Source organism: Bufo gargarizans, chromosome 2, assembly GCF_014858855.1.
Source record: "Bufo gargarizans isolate SCDJY-AF-19 chromosome 2, ASM1485885v1, whole genome shotgun sequence".
Taxonomy (NCBI): domain Eukaryota; kingdom Metazoa; phylum Chordata; class Amphibia; order Anura; family Bufonidae; genus Bufo; species Bufo gargarizans.
Genome location: NC_058081.1, coordinates 530,303,509 through 530,327,984, shown reverse-complemented (window position 1 = coordinate 530,327,984; position 24,476 = coordinate 530,303,509). Strand labels below are relative to the sequence as shown.

The window sequence follows — 24,476 nt, the reverse complement described above, 5'->3', positions numbered from 1 at the left end:
ATCTAGAGTCTCTGCATGAGGACATGGTTAATAAGTGTAAGGGGACCTACTAGCTAGTGTGCCTTTTCATGACTGTCCTGGTCATCAACTCAGTTCTCATGGTCATCAACTCAGTTCTCATGGTCATCAACTCAGTTCTCATGGTCATCAACTCAGTTCTCATGGTCATCAACTCAGTTCTCATGGTCATCAACTCAGTTCTCATGGTCATCAACTCAGTTCTCATGGTCATCAACTCAGTTCTCATGGTCATCAACTCAGTTCTCATGGTCATCAACTCAGTTCTCATGGTCATCAACTCAGTTCTCCCTCACACCGCTGGATCATCCCCTCACACCGCTGGATCATCCCCTCACACCGCTGGGTCATCCCCTCAGACCGCTGGGTCATCCCCTCAGACCGCTGGGTCATCCCCTCAGACCGCTGGGTCATCCCCTCAGACCGCTGGGTCATCCCCTCAGACCGCTGGGTCATCCCCTCAGACCGCTGGGTCATCCCCTCAGACCGCTGGGTCATCCCCTCAGACCGCTGGGTCATCCCCTCAGACCGCTGGGTCATCCCCTCAGACCGCTGGGTCATCCCCTCAGACCGCTGGGTCATCCCCTCAGACCGCTGGGTCATCCCCTCAGACCGCTGGGTCATCCCCTCAGACCGCTGGGTCATCCCCTCACACCGCTGGGTCATCCCCTCACACCGCTGGGTCATCCCCTCACACCGCTGGGTCATCCCCTCACACCGCTGGGTCATCCCCTCACACCGCTGGGTCATCCCCTCACACCGCTGGGTCATCACCGATCATATTTGCATCATGCGGTAGTAAGACACACTTGGGGCATTATACTTGGCGCTCCTCCAGCCCTTGTGTCATCTGTGATATAATACAAAATTCCTTGATTTTGTTCTATCACTGGTAGTGTAACATCAGCCCAGGGTTCCTAGTGTTTCGCAGTGCATTGTCCTTCCAGGGTTGGCGTGGACTCTATAAGGAGTAATGATGGTGTCCCCCTAGGGTGGTGAAGCAACAGCTGATGCTTTCGGGGGTTAAATGGTTTATGTAGCTGTGATTGTCATCTTTCAGCTGCAGCTGTCTACTAAACCTTGTGCTCCTCCGTGTTTGACATAGATGAAAGACAATGAGCCGTTAATCAGCATGGTTCACACTATGATTGAGAACTTGGCGCTTAGACCACAGCTATACCAGCAAGTAAGCCACAGGACAACGTCCTCATCTGCAATTGTCACCCTGGCCACTTCATATGCAGAGTCTGCACCCGCTTACGACATCATATGTGAAGTGATCCTCCCACAGTGACATCATATGCAAAGTGCTCCTTCCCTTGCAATATCATATGTAAAGTGTTCCTCCCTTAGTGACTTCATATGCAAAGTGCTCTTCCCCCTGCAACATCGTATGCGAGCCTCACTGTGCTGCTTTGTGTGTTGGGCTGTCCATGATCACTACCCTTCCTCTATGTATCTGCTCCAGTACTGGATGGAAACCCTGCACTGTGTGCTAGTTGTGTGTGACCACTGATTTATCGTCTGCTCCTTCTGTAGACCAACAGGGTTAGGGTCATAGCTCTTACCCCAGACTTCTGATGACAGCTGAACCAAGTGGCATATCTTGAAACCCCAAGTTGTTTGTCACCAGTGGCCAGTCTTCTGAAAGAGATTGGGTGGGTGATCAAGATCACAATTTTTGGGGTCCAGCAGGAATGCAGCATGACATAGTTTAAATGCTTTTAGAGCTGATTCTGAAGGAATTGGACATGAATGCAGAACATGGGTTTGCTGAATACTGTAGGACAAGATTTAGCACAGTCCCTCCAGCTGCATAAGAAGGATCTGACTTAAAAGGAACCTGTCAAAAATGCAAAAAGAGGGAAGGGTTGTCCCTTCAAGGGAGAATGGTGCTTCCGCACCTCTCACCTGGATACTGCTGAAAAACGTATTATTTGAAAATTAAAGGGGCAGTAACATTCTAAAATATTCAAGTTTTAATGGTACAACTAAAAAACACATGAAGCCCCTTACAAACAGAAACAGACAGACACGCGTGGGACCCCACGAACACGTGAGCCGCCGAATAGGCGGATTGCGGCAGATGAGGCCCCTCGGGCTGACCCTTATTAACGTAGAGTGAGCCCCAAGGGTCAAGGGGAGTCACACTAGGTGGTGAGAATAAACAAAATGTCCTGAGTTCCGGGAAAGGGACACCAGGACAATGCCTAATAATGGTAAGAAGACAGTGGGTGGATCTTACCGGAACCAAGTTGATAGGTGCGTTTATTCGGCAAGTTCAGGAGATCACCGGAAATGATGGTCCTTTCTCGGCGCCTTAAGTGGTGTCCTTTGGGATAGGGTTGTTTTGGACAGGGTCATGTGTTTGTGGAGTACTGCAGGGAGTAGATCTATCCCTGTTGCACCCTACTTGGCCTAGTATGACCCTGATAACCTAACACGGGATCCGTGCCCCGCAAGGGGTGGTCCCGTCCGGAACCTCGCCCTGGTCTAAGGTCCCTGTAAGACCCTGCCGGGGTGATGAGGAGGACACCTAGTAAAGTGAAAAATAAGAAACGTGGGTACCAAGAGTAGGGTATGTTCACCTGTCCCTACGCGTTTCTTCGGTGGAACATACTGTAAGGTAATTATAATAAACCCCTCGAATCATCAGGGGACGGGGGTTTAGTACAAGTGGTAGTTGTCCTTGGTAGCACGGTGGCAAAGTTATTGCTGGGCGTGATAGAAAGGGCAAACTAAGTTAAACCACTCGTGGTACATGGTGTATTAACACTAGGATTAGCCTCAACTGCATCTAGTATGAGGATAATGATAGGCAGTTGCGGTGAAAAAAGCGCAGACTTGCTCTAACCACTAGTTGATGTGCGGTGAGGTAACTATATACCCAGAATGCATGTGGCAAAAAGGGGTCCAGGTATACCTGTAACACACAAACACAAACAAGGGAGCGCCCGCTAGACACGTCTCTAATGATGAAGAAGCATGCCGATCCCCTAACACAGGTAAGGACCGGCAGGCAAAACACTAATATGCATCTAAGTATACAAATAGCAGAGAGTGTCGTTACTTACATGCAGCCTGGGGTGCGTATGGCAAACTTCCGGCTGGGCCCGCATCAAACAGTTAGTGTGAGGTCGGGTCTGTGGCGTCTGGCAGCGCTATGTGAGGCGCTGATGCTGTTTTGAAGTGAAGGGGGGCGGAGATTTAATCCGCGCATGCGCGCACGGGACGCGGTCGCATTGTGATGACGAGGTATCACATGTTGCGTCGCGCGTCACATGAGTGCGCGTCATTGCTTGTTTGAGCGCTGAGGCTGACCCATTCAGTGCCTTATGTGGGCGGACACGCTGGAGAACCGTGGGCGGACACATCGGGTGGGCACGTGATGGGCAGATGCAGCGATTCGCTCAAAGGATAAGTGGGTGGAGCGAGGCAGAGATACACTGTCCGGCTACTACAGACCACTTTAATAGGATGTGTGTGGAGGGTCATGATCACAGATCCTACAATAAGGACAACACAGTGGACATTAAGGGGCAGGGAAAAACCATGGTAACCGAGAATGGGACAATAGTGGAAGTGGGATGAGTAACGTTACATTCTCCCAGACCTCGTTTAGAGAGACTGATGGAGGGAATATTGTAACATAGAGCATATACTGGACTGAGGGCCTATCAGAGAAAACATCCAAACTGTAATTGGTCGTTGAGGCCATGGGGATTGGTGGTTTTAAGTTTAAAAATCCACCAACACTCACGTTGCAATATGCGTTTGTCCCAGTCACCCCCACGTAGAGGTTTCTGGACGTGTTCGATGCCCATAAAGGTCACGGCTGAGGTGCGTCCGCCGTGGTCAGTGTGGACATGTCTGGCCACCGGCGTATCTCTATCGTTGCGGATATCTCCGATATGCTCCCCCATCCGCTTACGCAGTTCCCTACTGGTTTTACCTACATACCTCTTGCCGCATTCACAGGTGAGAAGATAGATAACACCCGTGGTGCGGCAATTGATGAAATCACGTATGTGGTAAGACTGACCCGCGGGGTCCGGCGCAAAGGATTTACCCTGGGTGAGATAGGAGCAGAAGCTACAGTGTCCGCATTTATGACAGCCCTTGACCGGGCTATCTAGCCATGTACGTTGTTTCTCTGGTGGGCTATAGTGGCTATTGACCAACCTATCTCTTAGGTTGGTTCCTCTCCTGAAAGTAACAGAAGGTTGGGGGCTCAGGACTGCAGCTAAATCTGGGTCCATGAGGAGAGTGCCCCAGTTCCGACTTAAGATTTCCCTTATTCTTGTAGCTGCTGAGTCGAAGGTCCCCACAACCCGTATCAACTTTTGAGGGACTGTGTTAGAGTTTTTAGTAGGGTGTAAAAGGGTAGTACGCGTCTCGGCACATGCTCTTTGATAGGCCTTTTTAAGTGCCCTATCGGGGTAACCCCGTTCCTGAAAGCGTCTTCTCAGGTCGTTCGCCTGACGCTTGAATTCACCTTTTTCCGAGCAGTTACGTTTGAGCCGCAAGTATTGCCCAACTGGTATACCGAGCTTCAAAGGGGTGGGATGGCAGCTATCCCACCTAAGGAGGGAATTCGTGGATGTGGACTTACGGTAAATGGTGGTCTGTAGGCCGCCATTGTCGCCCCTGGATATGGAAATATCCAAAAACGGGAGGTGATCCCGCACGATGGTGGAAGTAAATCTAAGGTTAAGACTGTTGTGGTTGAGGTTATTAACAAATTCCGTAAATGCGTCCTCTGGCCCGCTCCACAAGATGAAAATATCATCTATGTAGCGGGACCAGAGGGCGACGTGCTCCGAGTGTCGTCTTGGTGTGTCACCGAAGACCACAGTCTCCTCCCACCAGCCCAGGAGCAAATTCGCGTAGGATGGCGCGCATGAACTGCCCATCGCGGTGCCCCTGAGCTGGTGGTAGGTACGGCCGTCGAAGAGGAAGAAATTGCTACGGAGAACGTAATTAAGTAGATTCAAGACCAGGTTATTATGTGCAATAAACTGTAGGCCCCTTGCTCTCAGATAATGTGCCGCAGCCTCGAGCCCTTTGTCATGCGGGATGGACGAATATAGGGCCTCAACATCGATTGATGCCATGAACCAGTGTGGTTCAATCTCTATATTCTCCAGTTTCGTGAGGAGATCTCCTGTGTCCTTCACATATGAGGGCAGTGATTGTACAAAGGGGCAGAGGATGTGATCTACATAAATGCCTACGTTCTGTGACAGGTTCCCCACCCCTGAGACGATAGGACGCCCTTTGATAGGACGAGTCTCCTTATGGACTTTTGGCAAGCAATAGAACGTTGCTATTACTGGGTGGAGGGGATAGAGGAACTCAAATTCGTCAGCACTAATGAGCTTGTCAATTTTCGCCTTTGTAAGTATTTCCAGCAACTCTTTTTGGAATCTGGGGGTGGGATTACAGGTCAAGACTTCGTACCCCTGGCTGTCCTGGAGGATCGCTAGACATATCTCCTTGTAACTTGGGGTGTCCATAACAACCACGTTGCCCCCCTTATCTGAGGGTTTGATCGTTACTTGTTTGTCTTTTTCCAGGACCCGGAGTGCACTCCTCTCTTCTTTACTACAATTGAACCTCATATAGATGGGGTCCATGGTAGAGAGTTCAGAGAGGGTATGTTTCAAGAAGACATCAATGCACGAAATATCCCCTATTGGTGGCATTTTAGTGCTTCGGTTTTTGAGGCCCGTAAAGGGACCTATGCCCTCTAGGTTGCTGGGTATATTGTCCAAATTATACAGAAAGCGGACGTCACCAAGGATCTCCACCGGTATCCCTAGTTCTCGGCTTTCTTTTTTATCTTTTAGCTGGAAGTGCTTGTGCCACTTTAATTTCCGGGCAAACAGGTGGAGATCCTTGGTCCAACGGAATGAGTCAAAACCTGTGGTAGGCACAAACGATAGGCCGATCGTTTGTGCCTACCACAGGTTTTGACTCATTCCGTTGGACCAAGGATCTCCACCTGTTTGCCCGGAAATTAAAGTGGCACAAGCACTTCCAGCTAAAAGATAAAAAAGAAAGCCGAGAACTAGGGATACCGGTGGAGATCCTTGGTGACGTCCGCTTTCTGTATAATTTGGACAATATACCCAGCAACCTAGAGGGCATAGGTCCCTTTACGGGCCTCAAAAACCGAAGCACTAAAATGCCACCAATAGGGGATATTTCGTGCATTGATGTCTTCTTGAAACATACCCTCTCTGAACTCTCTACCATGGACCCCATCTATATGAGGTTCAATTGTAGTAAAGAAGAGAGGAGTGCACTCCGGGTCCTGGAAAAAGACAAACAAGTAACGATCAAACCCTCAGATAAGGGGGGCAACGTGGTTGTTATGGACACCCCAAGTTACAAGGAGATATGTCTAGCGATCCTCCAGGACAGCCAGGGGTACGAAGTCTTGACCTGTAATCCCACCCCCAGATTCCAAAAAGAGTTGCTGGAAATACTTACAAAGGCGAAAATTGACAAGCTCATTAGTGCTGACGAATTTGAGTTCCTCTATCCCCTCCACCCAGTAATAGCAACGTTCTATTGCTTGCCAAAAGTCCATAAGGAGACTCGTCCTATCAAAGGGCGTCCTATCGTCTCAGGGGTGGGGAACCTGTCACAGAACGTAGGCATTTATGTAGATCACATCCTCTGCCCCTTTGTACAATCACTGCCCTCATATGTGAAGGACACAGGAGATCTCCTCACGAAACTGGAGAATATAGAGATTGAACCACACTGGTTCATGGCATCAATCGATGTTGAGGCCCTATATTCGTCCATCCCGCATGACAAAGGGCTCGAGGCTGCGGCACATTATCTGAGAGCAAGGGGCCTACAGTTTATTGCACATAATAACCTGGTCTTGAATCTACTTAATTACGTTCTCCGTAGCAATTTCTTCCTCTTCGACGGCCGTACCTACCACCAGCTCAGGGGCACCGCGATGGGCAGTTCATGCGCGCCATCCTACGCGAATTTGCTCCTGGGCTGGTGGGAGGAGACTGTGGTCTTCGGTGACACACCAAGACGACACTCGGAGCACGTCGCCCTCTGGTCCCGCTACATAGATGATATTTTCATCTTGTGGAGCGGGCCAGAGGACGCATTTACGGAATTTGTTAATAACCTCAACCACAACAGTCTTAACCTTAGATTTACTTCCACCATCGTGCGGGATCACCTCCCGTTTTTGGATATTTCCATATCCAGGGGCGACAATGGCGGCCTACAGACCACCATTTACCGTAAGTCCACATCCACGAATTCCCTCCTTAGGTGGGATAGCTGCCATCCCACCCCTTTGAAGCTCGGTATACCAGTTGGGCAATACTTGCGGCTCAAACGTAACTGCTCGGAAAAAGGTGAATTCAAGCGTCAGGCGAACGACCTGAGAAGACGCTTTCAGGAACGGGGTTACCCCGATAGGGCACTTAAAAAGGCCTATCAAAGAGCATGTGCCGAGACGCGTACTACCCTTTTACACCCTACTAAAAACTCTAACACAGTCCCTCAAAAGTTGATACGGGTTGTGGGGACCTTCGACTCAGCAGCTACAAGAATAAGGGAAATCTTAAGTCGGAACTGGGGCACTCTCCTCATGGACCCAGATTTAGCTGCAGTCCTGAGCCCCCAACCTTCTGTTACTTTCAGGAGAGGAACCAACCTAAGAGATAGGTTGGTCAATAGCCACTATAGCCCACCAGAGAAACAACGTACATGGCTAGATAGCCCGGTCAAGGGCTGTCATAAATGCGGACACTGTAGCTTCTGCTCCTATCTCACCCAGGGTAAATCCTTTGCGCCGGACCCCGCGGGTCAGTCTTACCACATACGTGATTTCATCAATTGCCGCACCACGGGTGTTATCTATCTTCTCACCTGTGAATGCGGCAAGAGGTATGTAGGTAAAACCAGTAGGGAACTGCGTAAGCGGATGGGGGAGCATATCGGAGATATCCGCAACGATAGAGATACGCCGGTGGCCAGACATGTCCACACTGACCACGGCGGACGCACCTCAGCCGTGACCTTTATGGGCATCGAACACGTCCAGAAACCTCTACGTGGGGGTGACTGGGACAAACGCATATTGCAACGTGAGTGTTGGTGGATTTTTAAACTTAAAACCACCAATCCCCATGGCCTCAACGACCAATTACAGTTTGGATGTTTTCTCTGATAGGCCCTCAGTCCAGTATATGCTCTATGTTACAATATTCCCTCCATCAGTCTCTCTAAACGAGGTCTGGGAGAATGTAACGTTACTCATCCCACTTCCACTATTGTCCCATTCTCGGTTACCATGGTTTTTCCCTGCCCCTTAATGTCCACTGTGTTGTCCTTATTGTAGGATCTGTGATCATGACCCTCCACACACATCCTATTAAAGTGGTCTGTAGTAGCCGGACAGTGTATCTCTGCCTCGCTCCACCCACTTATCCTTTGAGCGAATCGCTGCATCTGCCCATCACGTGCCCACCCGATGTGTCCGCCCACGGTTCTCCAGCGTGTCCGCCCACATAAGGCACTGAATGGGTCAGCCTCAGCGCTCAAACAAGCAATGACGCGCACTCACGTGACGCGCGACGCAACATGTGATACCTCGTCATCACAATGCGACCGCGTCCCGTGCGCGCATGCGCGGATTAAATCTCCGCCCCCCTTCACTTCAAAACAGCATCAGCGCCTCACATAGCGCTGCCAGACGCCACAGACCCGACCTCACACTAACTGTTTGATGCGGGCCCAGCCGGAAGTTTGCCATACGCACCCCAGGCTGCATGTAAGTAACGACACTCTCTGCTATTTGTATACTTAGATGCATATTAGTGTTTTGCCTGCCGGTCCTTACCTGTGTTAGGGGATCGGCATGCTTCTTCATCATTAGAGACGTGTCTAGCGGGCGCTCCCTTGTTTGTGTTTGTGTGTTACAGGTATACCTGGACCCCTTTTTGCCACATGCATTCTGGGTATATAGTTACCTCACCGCACATCAACTAGTGGTTAGAGCAAGTCTGCGCTTTTTTCACCGCAACTGCCTATCATTATCCTCATACTAGATGCAGTTGAGGCTAATCCTAGTGTTAATACACCATGTACCACGAGTGGTTTAACTTAGTTTGCCCTTTCTATCACGCCCAGCAATAACTTTGCCACCGTGCTACCAAGGACAACTACCACTTGTACTAAACCCCCGTCCCCTGATGATTCGAGGGGTTTATTATAATTACCTTACAGTATGTTCCACCGAAGAAACGCGTAGGGACAGGTGAACATACCCTACTCTTGGTACCCACGTTTCTTATTTTTCACTTTACTAGGTGTCCTCCTCATCACCCCGGCAGGGTCTTACAGGGACCTTAGACCAGGGCGAGGTTCCGGACGGGACCACCCCTTGCGGGGCACGGATCCCGTGTTAGGTTATCAGGGTCATACTAGGCCAAGTAGGGTGCAACAGGGATAGATCTACTCCCTGCAGTACTCCACAAACACATGACCCTGTCCAAAACAACCCTATCCCAAAGGACACCACTTAAGGCGCCGAGAAAGGACCATCATTTCCGGTGATCTCCTGAACTTGCCGAATAAACGCACCTATCAACTTGGTTCCGGTAAGATCCACCCACTGTCTTCTTACCATTATTAGGCATTGTCCTGGTGTCCCTTTCCCGGAACTCAGGACATTTTGTTTATTCTCACCACCTAGTGTGACTCCCCTTGACCCTTGGGGCTCACTCTACGTTAATAAGGGTCAGCCCGAGGGGCCTCATCTGCCGCAATCCGCCTATTCGGCGGTTCACGTGTTCGTGGGGTCCCACGCGTGTCTGTCTGTTTCTGTTTGTAAGGGGCTTCATGTGTTTTTTAGTTGTACCATTAAAACTTGAATATTTTAGAATGTTACTGCCCCTTTAAAAGGAACCTGTCACATTTAACTTGGTGTCTCATCTGCAGGTTATAGAGCTGGAGGAGCTGAGCAGGCTGATATATTGTCTATATTCAGTATAACTTTTCATTTTTCAATTTTAATTCCTAATCTTTCTATGCTTAAAGGGGTTGTCTGATGTCCGCAAATGACATTTATCATTTAGAGAATGTTACTACAAAGCGCTTCCTAATGTATTGTTATTGTCCATATTGCCTCCTTTGCTGGCTTGATTCATTTTTCCATCACATCTTACACTGCTCGTTTCCATTGTTGCAACCACCCTGCAATCCGTCAGCGGTGGCTGTGCTTGCACACTATAACAACCAATCCAGCCCCCCAACATCCCGGCCACTAGAGAAGCTAGCGCCTTTTCCTATAGTGTACAAGCATGTCCACCGCAGTGTGTAATGTGATTGAAAAATGAATCCAGCCAGCAAAGGAGGCAATATGGACAATCACAATACATTAGTAAGTGGCTTATATTAACTTTCTCTACATGATAAATGCCATTTGCTGAAGTGAGAGAACCCCTTTATACAAGGAAGGTTATCAGTCAGTGAATAGGAACTACCACTGGGCTCCTAAGCATAGGAAGAGTAGGAATCAACACGAGACATGACTTCTAGAAACTACATATCAATCTGCTCAGCTCATTTTGCTATAAGATGCTGCCTGCGGAAGAGCTGTCATGTTCTTAATAGTTACAGGCCTCCTAGGCTTTGTGTTTTGTGCCCATGATAACACCTTCCTGAGCCTGTGCCCTGGCAGATCAGGGGGCCTCCTAATGATCAATCTGTCTCCTCTTCTATTACCTGTGCTGAAATAAATGATAAACTGTGGATTGAGTGCCACGAGCACCAGTGCCCCTATGATGATGCTAGAACATTGGAGCAGAAAGTGTTGTCACGTTGACCAAGACAGGGAAGACTGGAGCGTCGGGAACCGCTCATACGCCACTATGGGATCTTGTGCTGGTTATTGGGTCAGTGTGTATCTCTGTGCATGGTCCCAGTCCATGCGTCTGTCATACTGCACATACAGCACATTTGGTGACATGTCCTTTTGGGCTGTCTGCCAGCCTCTGCATGATGTGGCGGCACTGTGTGTCCTGGCTGCACACCCTCCTCTGTGTAATTGCTTCATTTATTGGATATGTGCATGGAAATGTGGAATGTCTACATTTATGACAGGAGGGGGCTTCCCAGGTCAGCATACCCTGAAGACTGGAGATAAGGTGGAAGCTGAACTTCCCTGCCATTAGATATAGGACACATTCCCATCATGCATCTGTCAGGATTCTCCTAATACAGGTTGATTATAATGAAGTGAGTTAAAAGAAGACCATGAAAGACTGGAGCTTCAGTCCCTTCAATGTCCGGCACCGTCCTATACATGTAATGCAGCCGTCCCTGTCCAGGGTTATGACAGAATCTCCACAACGTCGCTCTGTGCTGTGGATCGCTCTATACGAAGAGTGGATGCAGGTGTCGGGAGGGGAGCATTGATGGACTTTGGGTGTTATGAGCCGCTCCTCTGGGCTCCAGGGGTTGTCTCTCGTTGCCACCAACCGCCATTTTCACACCATCAGCCTGGACATAATTATGTGTGGTGTAACTGTGTCGTTTCCTTCTTAGATGACTCAGGATGACTGCAGGACGACGGTGTACAAACACCGGACTGAAGAGCTGGACATTGATGTGAGTACACAAGCTGCTGTTTTTGCAGTAATAGGGGTTAGTCTGTCCGTATGGAGGAAAGTGCCGCCCCTGCCCTAAAAGTCAAAACTCTGCACCAACATCTCCCAGGCTATGGGAACGAAACCCGAAAAACATTTAATTGCACACATATTCCTTTACAGTTTCTAAATGCATTATATGGGAACTTGTTCCACAAAAAGCTATCCCTCATATGGCTATGTTGACAGAAAAATTAAAAAGTTATGGTTCTTGGAAGGTGGGACAAAAAAATGAAAACATCACTGCCAAAATGAGGTTGATCTTTAAAGGGAATCTGTCACATTGAAAATGCTAATTAATCTGCAGAAAACATGTTATAGAGCAAGAAGAGCTGAGCAGATTGATAGTTTTATGGGAAAAGTCAGTGTATATCATTCATTTAAATTCCTGCAGATTCTTGGCTTTGAGGTCAAGGAGGCGTCTTATCAGCCATTGACAGCTATCTGTGTATACTGTCATAGATGGAAAGCTCTCAATCACTAATAGGACACCTCCTTGACTTCATAGCTCAGAACGAGCAGGAATTTAAATGTATAAATTACAGGTTTTACTGAATCTTTTCCTATAAAACTATACATATTTCTGCTCAGCTCCTCCTGCTCTATAACTTGCTTCCTGCAGCTCAGACACCATGTTCAACTTGGCAAGTTCCAGCTCCCTGACTCTCACTGTTCTTCCAGTTCCCATCTGTCCAACCTAACATCCGCAAGCACAGGGTCCTGTGTGCTACTGCAGCCATGCCTTTTGGCTTCTGCTCTGCTCAGAGATGATTTGTCCCCTATATGATGCAGTGATTTGCAATACGCTCTGTGCTATCCTCCTTGCTGACAGTCTCTCTCTCTCTCTCTCTCTCTCTCTCTCTTCTCTCTCTCCATCTCCCCCAGGCCAAGCTGAGCAGATTATGTGAGCAAGACAAAGCGGTGCAGGCCTTGGAGCAGAAGCTGCAGCAGCTGCACAAGGAGAAGGTAAGATCACCCCCTTCCCCTCAGTGGCGGTCCTCCTCTTCACAACCTCCCTGTCCATCTGAATCACTGACTTGTGTTTTGTCCCTGCAGTACACCCTGGAACAAGCTCTGCTCTCCGCCAGTCAGGAGATAGAGATGAATACAGACAATCCAGCCACTGTTCAGAGTGTAGTTCTACAGAGGGATGAGCTGCAGAGCGGGCTGCTCAGTACTTGTCGAGAAGTGTCCCGGGCCACAGCGGTAAGGACTTCTAAGGATCAGTGATCATTTTCTTAAAAATGATATACCTCCCTGCAGGTTTTCCTGCTGCCACCACTATTTGTCACTTCTGTTCAGGTGTATCACCCCCTAGTGGTGGCAGCAGCTGTATGTCAAAAGCAGCAGGGCATCGGTGCCGTGTACGAGCAGGCAGCAAAATGTTATGACTAAGTAGGATTCCTGCTGCAGGTTTATTCAGATATCATGTAGATTGTAAGCCCTTACGGGCAGGGCCCTCTCTCCTTCTGTACCAGTTTGTAACTCGTCTTGTTTATGATTAGTGCAATTGTCTGTATTATATATATACCTCTTCTCATATGTACATGGAATGAATGGTGCTTTAATAATAATAATAATCATATTGTCCCCATAAATCACATTTTAGTGCATAGTTCATTGCTGGAACATACTCTTGTTGTTCCCTTTAATGCAGGAATTAGAAAGATCCTGGAGAGAGTACGACAAGTTAGAGAGAGATGTCACCACAGCAAGAAACCAGATGCGGGAGCGTTTAGAAAGACTGGGGGAGGTCCAGGTAAGATGTACAGCCGTCACATTCACTGCTTCTCTACAGGGTCATCATCCTCCACTCAAAAACAAGATATCAGCCACTCCAGAATCGGGCACTGCTGGCTGCATCCATAGAACTGCAGAGCGATCATTTATCACTGAATAGCTTTGCTGCATGACTGTCACTTGCAGTCCCTGATGTCACAGCCCATTTGGTGCAGGGCACATGCATAGCGTGCCGTTCAGTGCCACAAGGCCAGATTCTCATATTGTCTTCTGTATGTTCAGACGGAGTCAGCTGGAATCCAGCGGGCACAAATGCAGAAAGAGATCTGGAGGATTCAAGATGTGGTGGAAGGACTTAGTAAACACAAGCAGCAGAGGCCACAGACAGGTGAGATATGGTGTGACCTCCACTTCTTCTATATACCGTAGATACTTCACGATCTACTGTATTTTCACTGGGGATTTAGTATCTTGTTTATAAGCATGTGAAGGAAATCAGCTCATGGCTGTGTGCTAATGGAAACTACTTAAAGGGGTTGTCTCATCATAGACAAAGGGGACATATCACTAGGATATGCCCCATTGTCTTATAGGTGCGAGTCCCACCACTGGGACCCGCACCTATAAAGAGAATGGAGCCCCGAAAGTGAAGGAGGGCACACTGTGCATACGCAGCCGCACTCCATTCATTTTCTATGGGAAAGGCGAAAATAGCCAAGCGCTGGCCTGGCTATTTCCGTTGAGCCCATTGAAGTGAATAGGAGCGGTGCCCGGTCTTGAGCGGTGCGCACCCATTCACTTCTATGGGGAGCCGGCTTGGTGGTGGCCGGATCGGAGTCCTCCAGCCACCACCTTGTGGGGCGCCGTTCCTGATATAGGTGCTGGGACTTGCACCTGTAATACAATGGGGGCATATCCTAGCGATATGCCCCCATTGTCTGTGATGAGAAAACCCCTTTAAGGGCCCTTTACAAAAGCCAAGAATCGTACTGATTTATTACTAACGAGCGTTATAGTAACGCTCGTTAGCCATGATCAGTTGGTGTAAATGTGCCGCCGATCGTTTATGCGCATGCAAAAATGATCATTTACCGGCAGCAGATTGTGCTGTGTAAACAGCATCTCTTGCCCGCAAACAACGAGTCAGTATGGGGAAGAACGATATCATTAGCGATCACTGCTCCCCGTACTCTGAAGGAGATCGCTGCATGGAAATGCAGAGGTCTCCTCCACCAGCGATCAGCAGATTGTCGGGAAGGAAGGAACACTTCCCTCCTTACTATCTGCTGTAATATCGGCCTGTGTAAAGGGACCTTTACAGTGTGAAGCTTGGGAAAGGACATATTAGAAGCTTAAGTCACTGATGACTACGTCAGACCCTAAAGGCTCTTTCACACGAGCAAGTTTTCCATCCGCATGCAATGCTTGTTGTGAACGCATAGCATCCAGACTGAATCCTGACCCATTCATTGCAGTAGGTCTGTGTACATGAGTTTTTTTTTACATATTATCTTTGCATTTAGGAAAACAGCCAGCGTGTTCTATATTAGTTTTTGACAGCTCTGGGTCCATACAAGTGAATGGGGCTTGCATGAAAAACGGAAGGCATCCGAATGCAATGCGTTTTTCACTAGTGGTTGCTGGGAGATGTAGATTATTTTTCTTCACATGTGTGAAAAACGCATGCAGTCAGGAACGCTCACACTGAACGCAATTGCAGAAAATGCGGATTGAACTTGCGTGCAAAACCACCAGTTTTTTTCCTGCACAGATCCTGACACGTTCCGTATTGCTTGTGTGAAAGAGGCCTAACAGACAATGCAGCTGAGCTGGAGTCACTTATTACAGATGTGCCCTAATGGAGCATAGCTGTGTTGTAAAGTATGGAGAAGTGCTTATGCCTCTAGCAAGGCAGGATGTAGATTTGCAACTAGCGCTGATTCCAACAGACAATGCAGCTGAGCTGGAGTCGCTGACAATGGCTATGTCCTGGTGGAGCAGAGATAAACTACAGACTGAAGGTGAAACTGGAGAATCCAGAATGTAGAAGAAAGTCATCACATGTCATTTATATTCTGCTTTTCAGATAACTCTGACCCCAAGCTGCTGTCTTCAGGAATGAGTCCGGGTGAGGTGAGTGATGTCTGCACTCCGTCCATGTCTTTTAGTCCTGATAACGGGAGGTTTCCATCCTGCTTCAGAGCATGACTCTGCAGGAGCCAGAGCTGTAATCATCTCCTCTGAATGATACACTGGGGGATGGCCGAGCAGGATGAACCCTTCTCCTCATGGTACATGCTGGGAAATGTCATCCCCTTGTGCATTAGAAATGTCATTCATGCAGCAGAGACCATATAATGGTTATGTCTCTGACCCCGGACACTTCTCATTGATCCGGTTCTGCACAATACTGGCTGCCATTGCGGGCTCTTGTCTGTCTTTATCCCCCTTTCAGCGCTTGAGACAGATGGAAACCAGAGATATGATCTGTCTTGAAACATCAGAGCTTTGTGATAATTTGGGGGTTTGTGGGGACATCATTGTAGTCATTTATTAGGGTTCTCCAGGTTCGGATTTCTTTATTATTGAGGTTGAGAAGTTACTGACATGCCACATATATTTGTAGTGCAGCATTCTGGATAATGATGACACTGTATGGTATGGGAGCAAATTCTGACATCAGCGGTTACATGCTATGATCATATGACTGACTGCTCTATGGTCTCTGCAGGCGCTAATGTGAATGATATCTGAAGTTTGGACTTATTTAGATACAAAAGAAATAATGTTCAGCAGAGCACATAGAAATATAAGAACCTGTAGGACCCATGTTGTAGATTCTGACCAGTCCGGTGGATGCAGCATTTAAGATGAATGTATGACGCCTCCATGCGTTTCTGTAATCTCCAGGAAGAGGAGCTAGTTCCTCCGCGTCCTCCGCTCCCTCGCTCCTATGACATTGCTGATGCAGCTCCCTCTCTTCCCCATTTACCAAGTGATAGCAGCTCGTCCTTGCTGTGTTACAGCAGGGGCCCCGTCCACCTTCCTGACGACAAGAGCACCCATCACGTCCAGATCTATCAAAGAAACGGATCTTATTCTGTAAGGGAGAGTGCTGACCTTCATCCTTGTCTGTCTCATCATTTGCATTTCATCACCCCACTCTGGGGGTTGTGGTTATGTAGCAAAGGTTGTGACCTGACATTCAGTTGGGAAGACCACACGGGCTGCAGGGCTTCAAGGACTTAAGTGGGATGAACCCCAGTTGATGATAACCTCAGGAGGATCTGTGGGTTGAATGTAATTCACCATACTCCTGTGATTGTGGATTAGTTGTTGGGGGTTCTTGCCCTCTGCAGGCATTTTGAGGGTCCGGGTCATTAGATTAGTGCTTCATCTTGCTCATTCCTAGTGTAACATCTCCTTCCATGTCCTGGTTCCTTTACGAGTTTCTTTGTATAATCCTCCTCATCATTACTGTGTTTCAGGGACCCGATTACAGATTGTACAAGAGCGAGCCCGAGCTGACCACCGTGGCTGAGGTGGATGAGTCCAATGGTGAAGACAAGGCTGAATTGATGCTGGACATGGAGGCTGCAGCCAACAAAGGTTCCTGCCTCTCATATAGGGACTATGGTGGCTGCTTATAGTGTAGATCCTATAGAGTACAATGTATGGTAATAATCCCTCTGTGATATTCTTCAGGTTCACACTTTCCGGTGGGAGTTGTACCCCCAAGGACCAAATCTCCACAGATGGAATCCAGTACTATTGCATCCTATGTCACCTTACGCAAGAACAAGAAGCTGGACACCAAATCGGTACATGAGCTTTGTATCTCATGGCCATGAGCTGGGGACAAGATCTTTACTTTGGGGCCAGTTTTGGGGTCCTGGTTCTGTCCAGTGGAGCTCATTCACTGCACCTTTACATGGGGTCTGTGATACTTGGATCTTTAGACAGTTGTGCTAATTCCAATTTATTCCTTCCTCTGGTTGTAAGGAGCGGCCACGGAGTGCTGTGGAACATCTCTGCTTAACTGAAAGCCCACGACCACGCATGACACTGGAGGAGCAGTTGGAGAGGATGCGCAGACATCAGGCTGCATGTCTGAAGGAAAAGAAGAAAGGGTTTAGTTTCCTGGGTTCCTCAGACCAATCTCCGTCAAGGAGTCCCTCCTTCTCCGGGGAAAATTCTGTAAAACTGGTGCAGGTACAGGGGTTAAAAATTATTCTTACCCCGACGCTGGTCCGGTTGACCCCAGCTAACACAGCTCTGCTATTTCCAGCTCCAGAAGAAGGAGGAAAAAATCTTCAGTAACATCAAAGATATGGAGAATGTTGTGCAGGAAAGAAACGCTGAATCATCAGCTCAAGACGTCTCAAGACTGAAGGAGGTGACTGAATTACAGAGCTCTCCAGCAATCTGTGATAAAGAAGTGAGTGTCTCAGGAAAGGATGGTGGGAGATGGGTGGAGTAAGGGAAGTAATCGGTGATGGCGAGGGGTGGAAATCCATGGGAAGGAGTTGGGTGCCTCAGGAAAGGATAGTGGAGGGGCAGATTTAGGGGAAGGAGTGGAGTGATTAATGATAAAGAAATTAGTTTCTTGGGAAAGGATGGAGGCAGGCATTCAGTCATACTGAAGGATGGAGTAATAAGTAACGGACAGGTCCAAGGGGCATGGCAATTAGTGAAAGAGTGGAGTAGAGCAATCAGTGATAGGTGTCGCTGGTTAATGGTTAGTGATATATAGGTGACAAACATCAATAAGCAACCGAGCAGGGTACAGTGAGGAAGGTGGTTGACTGCTGGACACCATGCTGTACAGTTCTTGTCCTCTCTCTTTGCAGTCAGGAGATGTGGTCACTACTGAGAAGTCTCCTGCACATGAAGCCAAAGATGATAGAGCAGAAACTTCAAATACAACGCCAGAAACCCTCGGAAACTGGTGAGCACCCGACTGGAGAACCTGCAGTGACACCCTCCGAGATTCCACAGTATGGCTGCCACATAGGTGGGGGGTCAGTGCACTGCTATCTGCTATGGAAGCGGAGAACTATATAACTCACATGCATTGCACACAGAAACAAACACAACCAGAATGCACAAGGGAGTGATGTGTTCAAATGTGCATAAAAAGGGAACTTTTCAGGCTTCTTTAAGGGCATTCACAGCAAAGCTTGGGGGGCTTAAAAGAAATCTTCCACCACGATTCTTGGAAGAAAGGGATGCAAATGAGCTCTTTGCAAGCTCTGCCTCTAATGCCACCAGATGTAAGGCAGCTATCCTAAAAGTCAATGCTCTTTAAAGAAGCCTAGAGACATGACTGGAATATTAAATAAGGCAGCACCTCATCTGCAGACAGCTGTTTTGGGGTGATAGGCCTGACAGGATTTGGGGGCTACCATCTCTCCTTAGAGAGAGAGTGCCTTTATTGGCATGAGGAGACATGTAGGCCATTCATGCTCCTCTGGAATTCTGGGAAGAAAAGGATGCAAATGAACTCTTCACAAGCTCTGCCTCTAATGCAACCAGATGTAAGGCAGCTATCCTATAAGTCTATGTTCAGCTCTTTAAATAAGCCCCCCCCCCCCAAAATCCTGACAGGCCTCTCACCCAGTTAAGCCAGTACTCTCTGCTCTGCGCTCATGAGGGGCAATCACCCTGAAACAGCTGTCTGCAGATGAGATGTTTCAAGGCTTATTTAAAGAGCTGAACACTGACTTTTAGGATAGCTGCCTTACATCTGGTGGCGTTAGAGGCAGAGCTTGTTAAGAGCTCATTTGCGTCCCTTCTCTCCCAGGAGCATGAATGGCCTATAAGTCTCTTCGCGCCGATTAAGGCGCTCGCTCTCCCCAATGAGAGAGAGTAACCTCCCAAACCACGGCTATTATCTGTAGTAATACATGAGTTGTACTGAAGATAAGGAGTCAAGATCACCACTTTGCTCCTTGTTCCTCTGCAGTCAGATTTGAAAGCTGCACTGAAATACATGGTCTGGACTTCTGTGCTAACATAATGGAGAGGACTCGTGTGCACATGCTAAGCAATCCTAACAGTGTATTTCAGTGCAGCTTTAAAAGCTGACTGCAGAGGAACAGGAGGCAGTAGGGAAATCGGGACTCCATATCTGCAGTACTACTACTCATGTATTACTGTGATAATAGTCCAAGATCGCAGTGACAGATTCCCTTTAAAAGGGTAATTGAGAATTTCAGTATTGACCTATATTTAGGATAGGCCACCAATATCATTTTGGAGAGAACTTATAACGAGTAACTCTATAGCCAGAGCTGCACAGCTCCGTCCTCTAAATAGTCGAAGGCACTGAAAACTGAAGCTCTCCCCACATTCACTTCATTGGGAGCACTGCTGCAGTTACCAGCTCCAGAGCCAGTCTAAAACAGCTGATCAGTAGATCTGTGAAGTTGTCAGACTCCTGCCTTTGTGATATTGATGGACTGTACTGAGAATAGGTCATCCAAATCCTGGAATATCTCTTTAAAATTTCTGGGTGGTTAATGTATGGATATATAAAGTGCATTTGGAAAGTCTTCAGACCCTTTCACTTTTTTCACGTTTCAGCCTGGTGTAAAAATAATATAAAAAAATTTAAATTTTTCCTCTTTATTCTGCACTCAATACCCCAGAATTACAAAATGAAAACAAAATGTTCAAAATACAGTGGAGGAGTTTAAGCATGCATGGGATAGGCATAAGGCCATCCTTCATATAAGATAGGGCCAGGGGCTATCCATAGTATTCAGTATATTGGGCAGACTAGATGGGCCAAATGGTTCTTATCTGCCGACACATTCTGTTTTCAAACAATGCATAAAGGGAAATCTGCAGGAAAATCTGCCTGTAACTGCAAAGCTTTTCTGCTGCAAAATACATCCCTGGAGGACATACTATGAGTTTGTGCTTCTGTTCTTCTCCAAAAATTCTGCTGTCCGTAAACAGAGAAATTCCCAGTTTACATCACACCTATCCTGTCCTAATACTTCACACAGCTGCGGGTCCATAATAATGTACCCATGTAGACAAACCCCTATGAGCTGAAGAAAAGTCCATGGAGTCCATGTTGAAAGCTCAGCTGGGTGACCAGGACCAGGTCAGGACAGGTTATATTGTTGGAGGCCATGGGGGATGCTTTTTTGTATAGTCAGGAGGCCTTCTCATTGGCAGTATTCTTGCCCTGAATGATAGAAGTTTCTGTTTCTTAGTTTACAAGTTTTGGCCTCTGTTCCAAAACACAAATCTGAGAGCGGTGAGAGTGTCAGCAGCACGGCGAGAGAGGCGGAGTGCAGCGGCATCCTCTTCTCCTACGACTTCTCTGCGGATACTCTGAGGAGACAGACTGTGTTAGACGGTAGGTGCAGCTCAGACACCATCAGTATTAATCGTATATCTGATAAGCCAGCACCTGGCAGCTCCTAGTGATGGCAAATTACGGCAGTTTTACGCTTAATTACAGGATTTTTCCTCATCTTTCAGCTGGAAATCTTCCTTCCCTTCCTGAAGCGCAGGAGTTACCGGTGCAGCCGCAGCTGACAGAAGGCTCACACTTTATGTGTGTGTAGCTGGAGAAGAGTCTTCTCTGGTGAGTGTTTCTGTTCCTGCGTCAGGTCTTTGAGAGCTCTGCCCATCTGATGACATGACAGGTCCTGTATATAATGAAGGTACCTACCCCAGTATTCTAGATCCCAAAGAGGGCATCCCGGATTAGTTTTTACATGTGAGATCAGGAGGCGCCAAACCAGATGCAGATGAAGGGCCAGCGCAGTCTCCATTGTATACAGATTCATCAGTGTCATGTCAAGTTCTGAAACGTTCATCCCCCTCACCATCTTCTATTTGCTGCCAGTGAATACAAATAGTGATTACATTCTTCAGACTGAGTTTGTCTGGCTTACACAACATAGGGTTTGTTACAGTGTTATCAGTATAGACAATCCTCTGTGAGCTGAACACAGCAGCAGCACAAATCTCTGTCCTGGAGTCTAAGCTGAATCGCTCTCAGCTGCATGAGCGGGATGAGGGCTGTATTAACAAGTAGATTTTATACCCATGGCGATGGAATAGTTAGCAGTTTGCTAGCGGTTCAGAAGTGCTCACATTGTACAAAGCAATGGTTGCTCTAGTAATGTGTAATTCAATCATAAGCTCGCTAACTGTTTGTCAATGCATATATTACACACAAAGAAAGCGGGTGACGACTTATTACACACTCAGATATGCATTCGATGAATGAGAATTTCTAAGCATCCTAAAAGTTCACGATCACCGAGAATCTAACAATTTTGCGATTGCAGGAAAATGTCACAGAGCAAAGATCGCTCTTTTGCGAACGATGTTATGATTTTCATTCAATTCTCACAACGTCTAAGGCTACTTTCACACTAGCGTTTTTGCTGGATCCGGCAGGGCTCAGTAAAAACGCTTCCGTTACTGATAATACAACCGCCTGCATCCGTTATGAACGGATCCGGTTGTATTAGCTTTAACATAGCCAAGACGGATCCGTCATGAACTCCACTGAAAATCGATGGGGGACGGATCAGTTTTCTATTGTGGCAGAGAAAACGGATCCGTCCCTATTGACTTGCATTGTGGGTCATGCCGGATCCATCTTGCTCTGCACCTCATGACGGAAAGAAAACCACAGCATGCTGCAGTTTTCTCTCCGGTATGGGAACGCAACCAAACGGAATGGAATGCATTTTGGAGCATTCCGTTCTGTTCAGTTACGTTTTGTCCCTATTGACAATGAATGGGGACAAAACGGAAGCATTATTTTTTCCTGTAATGAGCCCCTATGACGGATCTCAGTACTGGAAAGTGAGAATGTATCTCCATTCACTGACAGCAAACACAGCGTGAAAAGCAGGGAGGAACAAAATTTGAGTGAAAGAACTTGCCCTTATAATTTGCTGCAGAACTAGTTGGGACTGGATGCCCCTTAGGGCTCATTCACACAACTCATTTCAGTGTGGCCGCAAAAGATGCTCCATCCAGCATAAAAGATAGAACATGTCCTATTCTTGTCCGTGTTGCGGACAAAAATAAGTATTTTTTATAATGAACCGCTCGTTCCGTTGAGGAACCCACACAGGCGGCATCGATGTTTTGTGGACTGCAAAACACGGCTCTGTCGTGTGAATGTGCCCTTACACTCAGTGTTGCCCTCTGTTTTCTTGTCCTGTAGGATGGAGGATGGTCGTTACTGTACAGTTTATAACCAAATCCGGAATGGCGCTCCTGTGTGACTTGGATTCCCGCTTGCTGCTACATTCTACTTGCACATGAAGAGGTAGAGTGGAGGGGTAGAGGAGGTTCCTGCCACACATCCCCCACTCTTCTCTGCACTCTCACCCTCGCCGCCATGTTTTCTGCGATTCTTCCAGGGGCGTCCAGCAATAACGAGCTGTATAAATGTAATTATGTTCATTGTATATTCAGGAGACGGCCGGAGCTCATGCCTTTTATAACATGTCAAATAAATGTCAATGTTGTTTAACCCTGCCTACTATGTCTTTGAGGGAGGGATGATATCACCCCCAAGCAATCTGTCCCATGTTCGCTCATTAACTTTGTGAGGATGACTATGTGAATAGAACCTACAGTCGCCTTCTGCTCCTAAAATCTGAGCAAGTCCGACCAGTGTAAACTATTAGTTCGCCATTTCATGTCTGATAGTCTGGTATTTCCAAACAGGAGATTATCAGAAAATGAAGAATTCCATTTCTGCTGAAGAGACAGGATCCAGCAGATGTAACATTCTCTACCTTTTATACTGAATACGTGTTAAGGGGGTATTCTGGTTATCTCATTTATCCCCTGCCACAAAGGAAAGATCATTATTTACCTGGCAGATAGCATGCCACCTCTCTTGTTCACCTGGCTGCAGCAGTTACACGTCGATGACCTGTAATAACTGCAACGGTCGCATATTGTTGTGACATCCCCTCTGCAGCTGGTTAAACAGATCCCGTCTGGGAGAATTGGAGAAGCAGTGCGGGCCCTGCCAGGTGAGTAATGATCACTTTATAGCGGGAGGATTCCGTTTAAGTGTCAGTTTAAAGTTTTCTTTGTGTTTAACGTGTTAAAGGGGTTTTCTCACAATACAAACTTACCGTCTATTCAAAGTATAGGGGATAAGAATCTGATAGCTTGGGGGTTCTGCCAACTGTGACTCCCACCAATCATGAGAACGCTCCATTCGCTGTCTATTGGGACTTTGGACATAGCTGAGTACAGCGCTACAGTGCATGCTTGACCTACTACTCCATTCATTTGGGGGATCAAGGCAGCCTCCCACAGTGACAGTCCCAGCAGTCAGACCCTCACCAATCAGATACTTATCCTGTAGACCAGTGGTGGCGAACATATGGCACTCTGAGCCCTTTCTGTGGGCACCCGCACCCTGGAAAAAGTCTATGGTGTACCAATAGACTTTTCCTGCCAATTATCAGCGCAGGACGGACTATGAGCAGCACAGGCAGCACGTTTAAATGTAGGCCGGCCATCATAGCTAAATGATAAAGTACATAGAAGATATATCAGACCTCCCAAGTGTCCCACTTTTTAAGGGGCAGTCCCTTTTTTGACCCAAGTCTCTCTTTCCCCCTTAAATGTCCCTCTTTTTGATCTGAGGTATAGATTTCCATATTACATGTACAATATTGCTCCAGAAAGTTTTTATCTGGTCCCTATCTATATATTAGACCCTGCCTTGGATTTTAGAAATTTCTATACAAAGATAATTTTTGCGCTATTGTGCGCTAAGAAAACTATTAAAGTGTATAATTATGCAGGAAAAATGGATCTTTCACTTAATGAACCATGTGTCCCTCTTTGACCATCCGTATGGGTATACTATATTGGTATTCAGGTTAAATTGCCCTGTTAGCATTTTGCGATAAATAAGTGGGTTTTAGGTTGCAGTCTGTAAAAGACTGTGGATAGAGAATATGTTTGTATTGTGGTAAAACTAGGGGTGCACCGAAATGAAAATTCTGG

General features: G+C 47.3%; 1 protein-coding gene across 9 annotated transcripts in view; it reads left to right on the top strand.

Moving 5' to 3' along the window:
• Positions 1-22,974, top strand: part of PLEKHA5 (pleckstrin homology domain containing A5) — a 90,636-nt gene extending 67,662 nt beyond the window's left edge. For 6 of the 9 annotated variants that reach the window (XM_044281498.1, XM_044281496.1, XM_044281494.1 and 3 more), the window contains 15 exons: positions 11,614-11,676; positions 12,600-12,680; positions 12,771-12,920; positions 13,372-13,473; positions 13,737-13,842; positions 15,541-15,587; positions 16,365-16,556; positions 16,943-17,063; positions 17,160-17,275; positions 17,457-17,666; positions 17,743-17,892; positions 18,305-18,402; positions 20,681-20,826; positions 20,952-21,057; positions 22,663-22,974. In XM_044281498.1, coding sequence (XP_044137433.1) covers positions 11,614-11,676; positions 12,600-12,680; positions 12,771-12,920; positions 13,372-13,473; positions 13,737-13,842; positions 15,541-15,587; positions 16,365-16,556; positions 16,943-17,063; positions 17,160-17,275; positions 17,457-17,666; positions 17,743-17,892; positions 18,305-18,402; positions 20,681-20,826; positions 20,952-21,037 — 1,668 coding nt within the window. In that variant the 3' untranslated portion in view covers positions 21,038-21,057; positions 22,663-22,974. Of the gene's footprint in view, positions 1-1,123; positions 1,552-11,613; positions 11,677-12,599; positions 12,681-12,770; positions 12,921-13,371; positions 13,474-13,736; positions 13,843-15,540; positions 15,588-16,364; positions 16,557-16,942; positions 17,064-17,159; positions 17,276-17,456; positions 17,667-17,742; positions 17,893-18,304; positions 18,403-20,680; positions 20,827-20,951; positions 21,058-22,662 lie in introns of those variants that run through there. The other 3 variants (XM_044281503.1, XM_044281497.1, XM_044281501.1) reach the window with 3 other exon arrangements.
• The last annotated feature ends 1,502 nt before the right edge of the window (positions 22,975-24,476 follow it).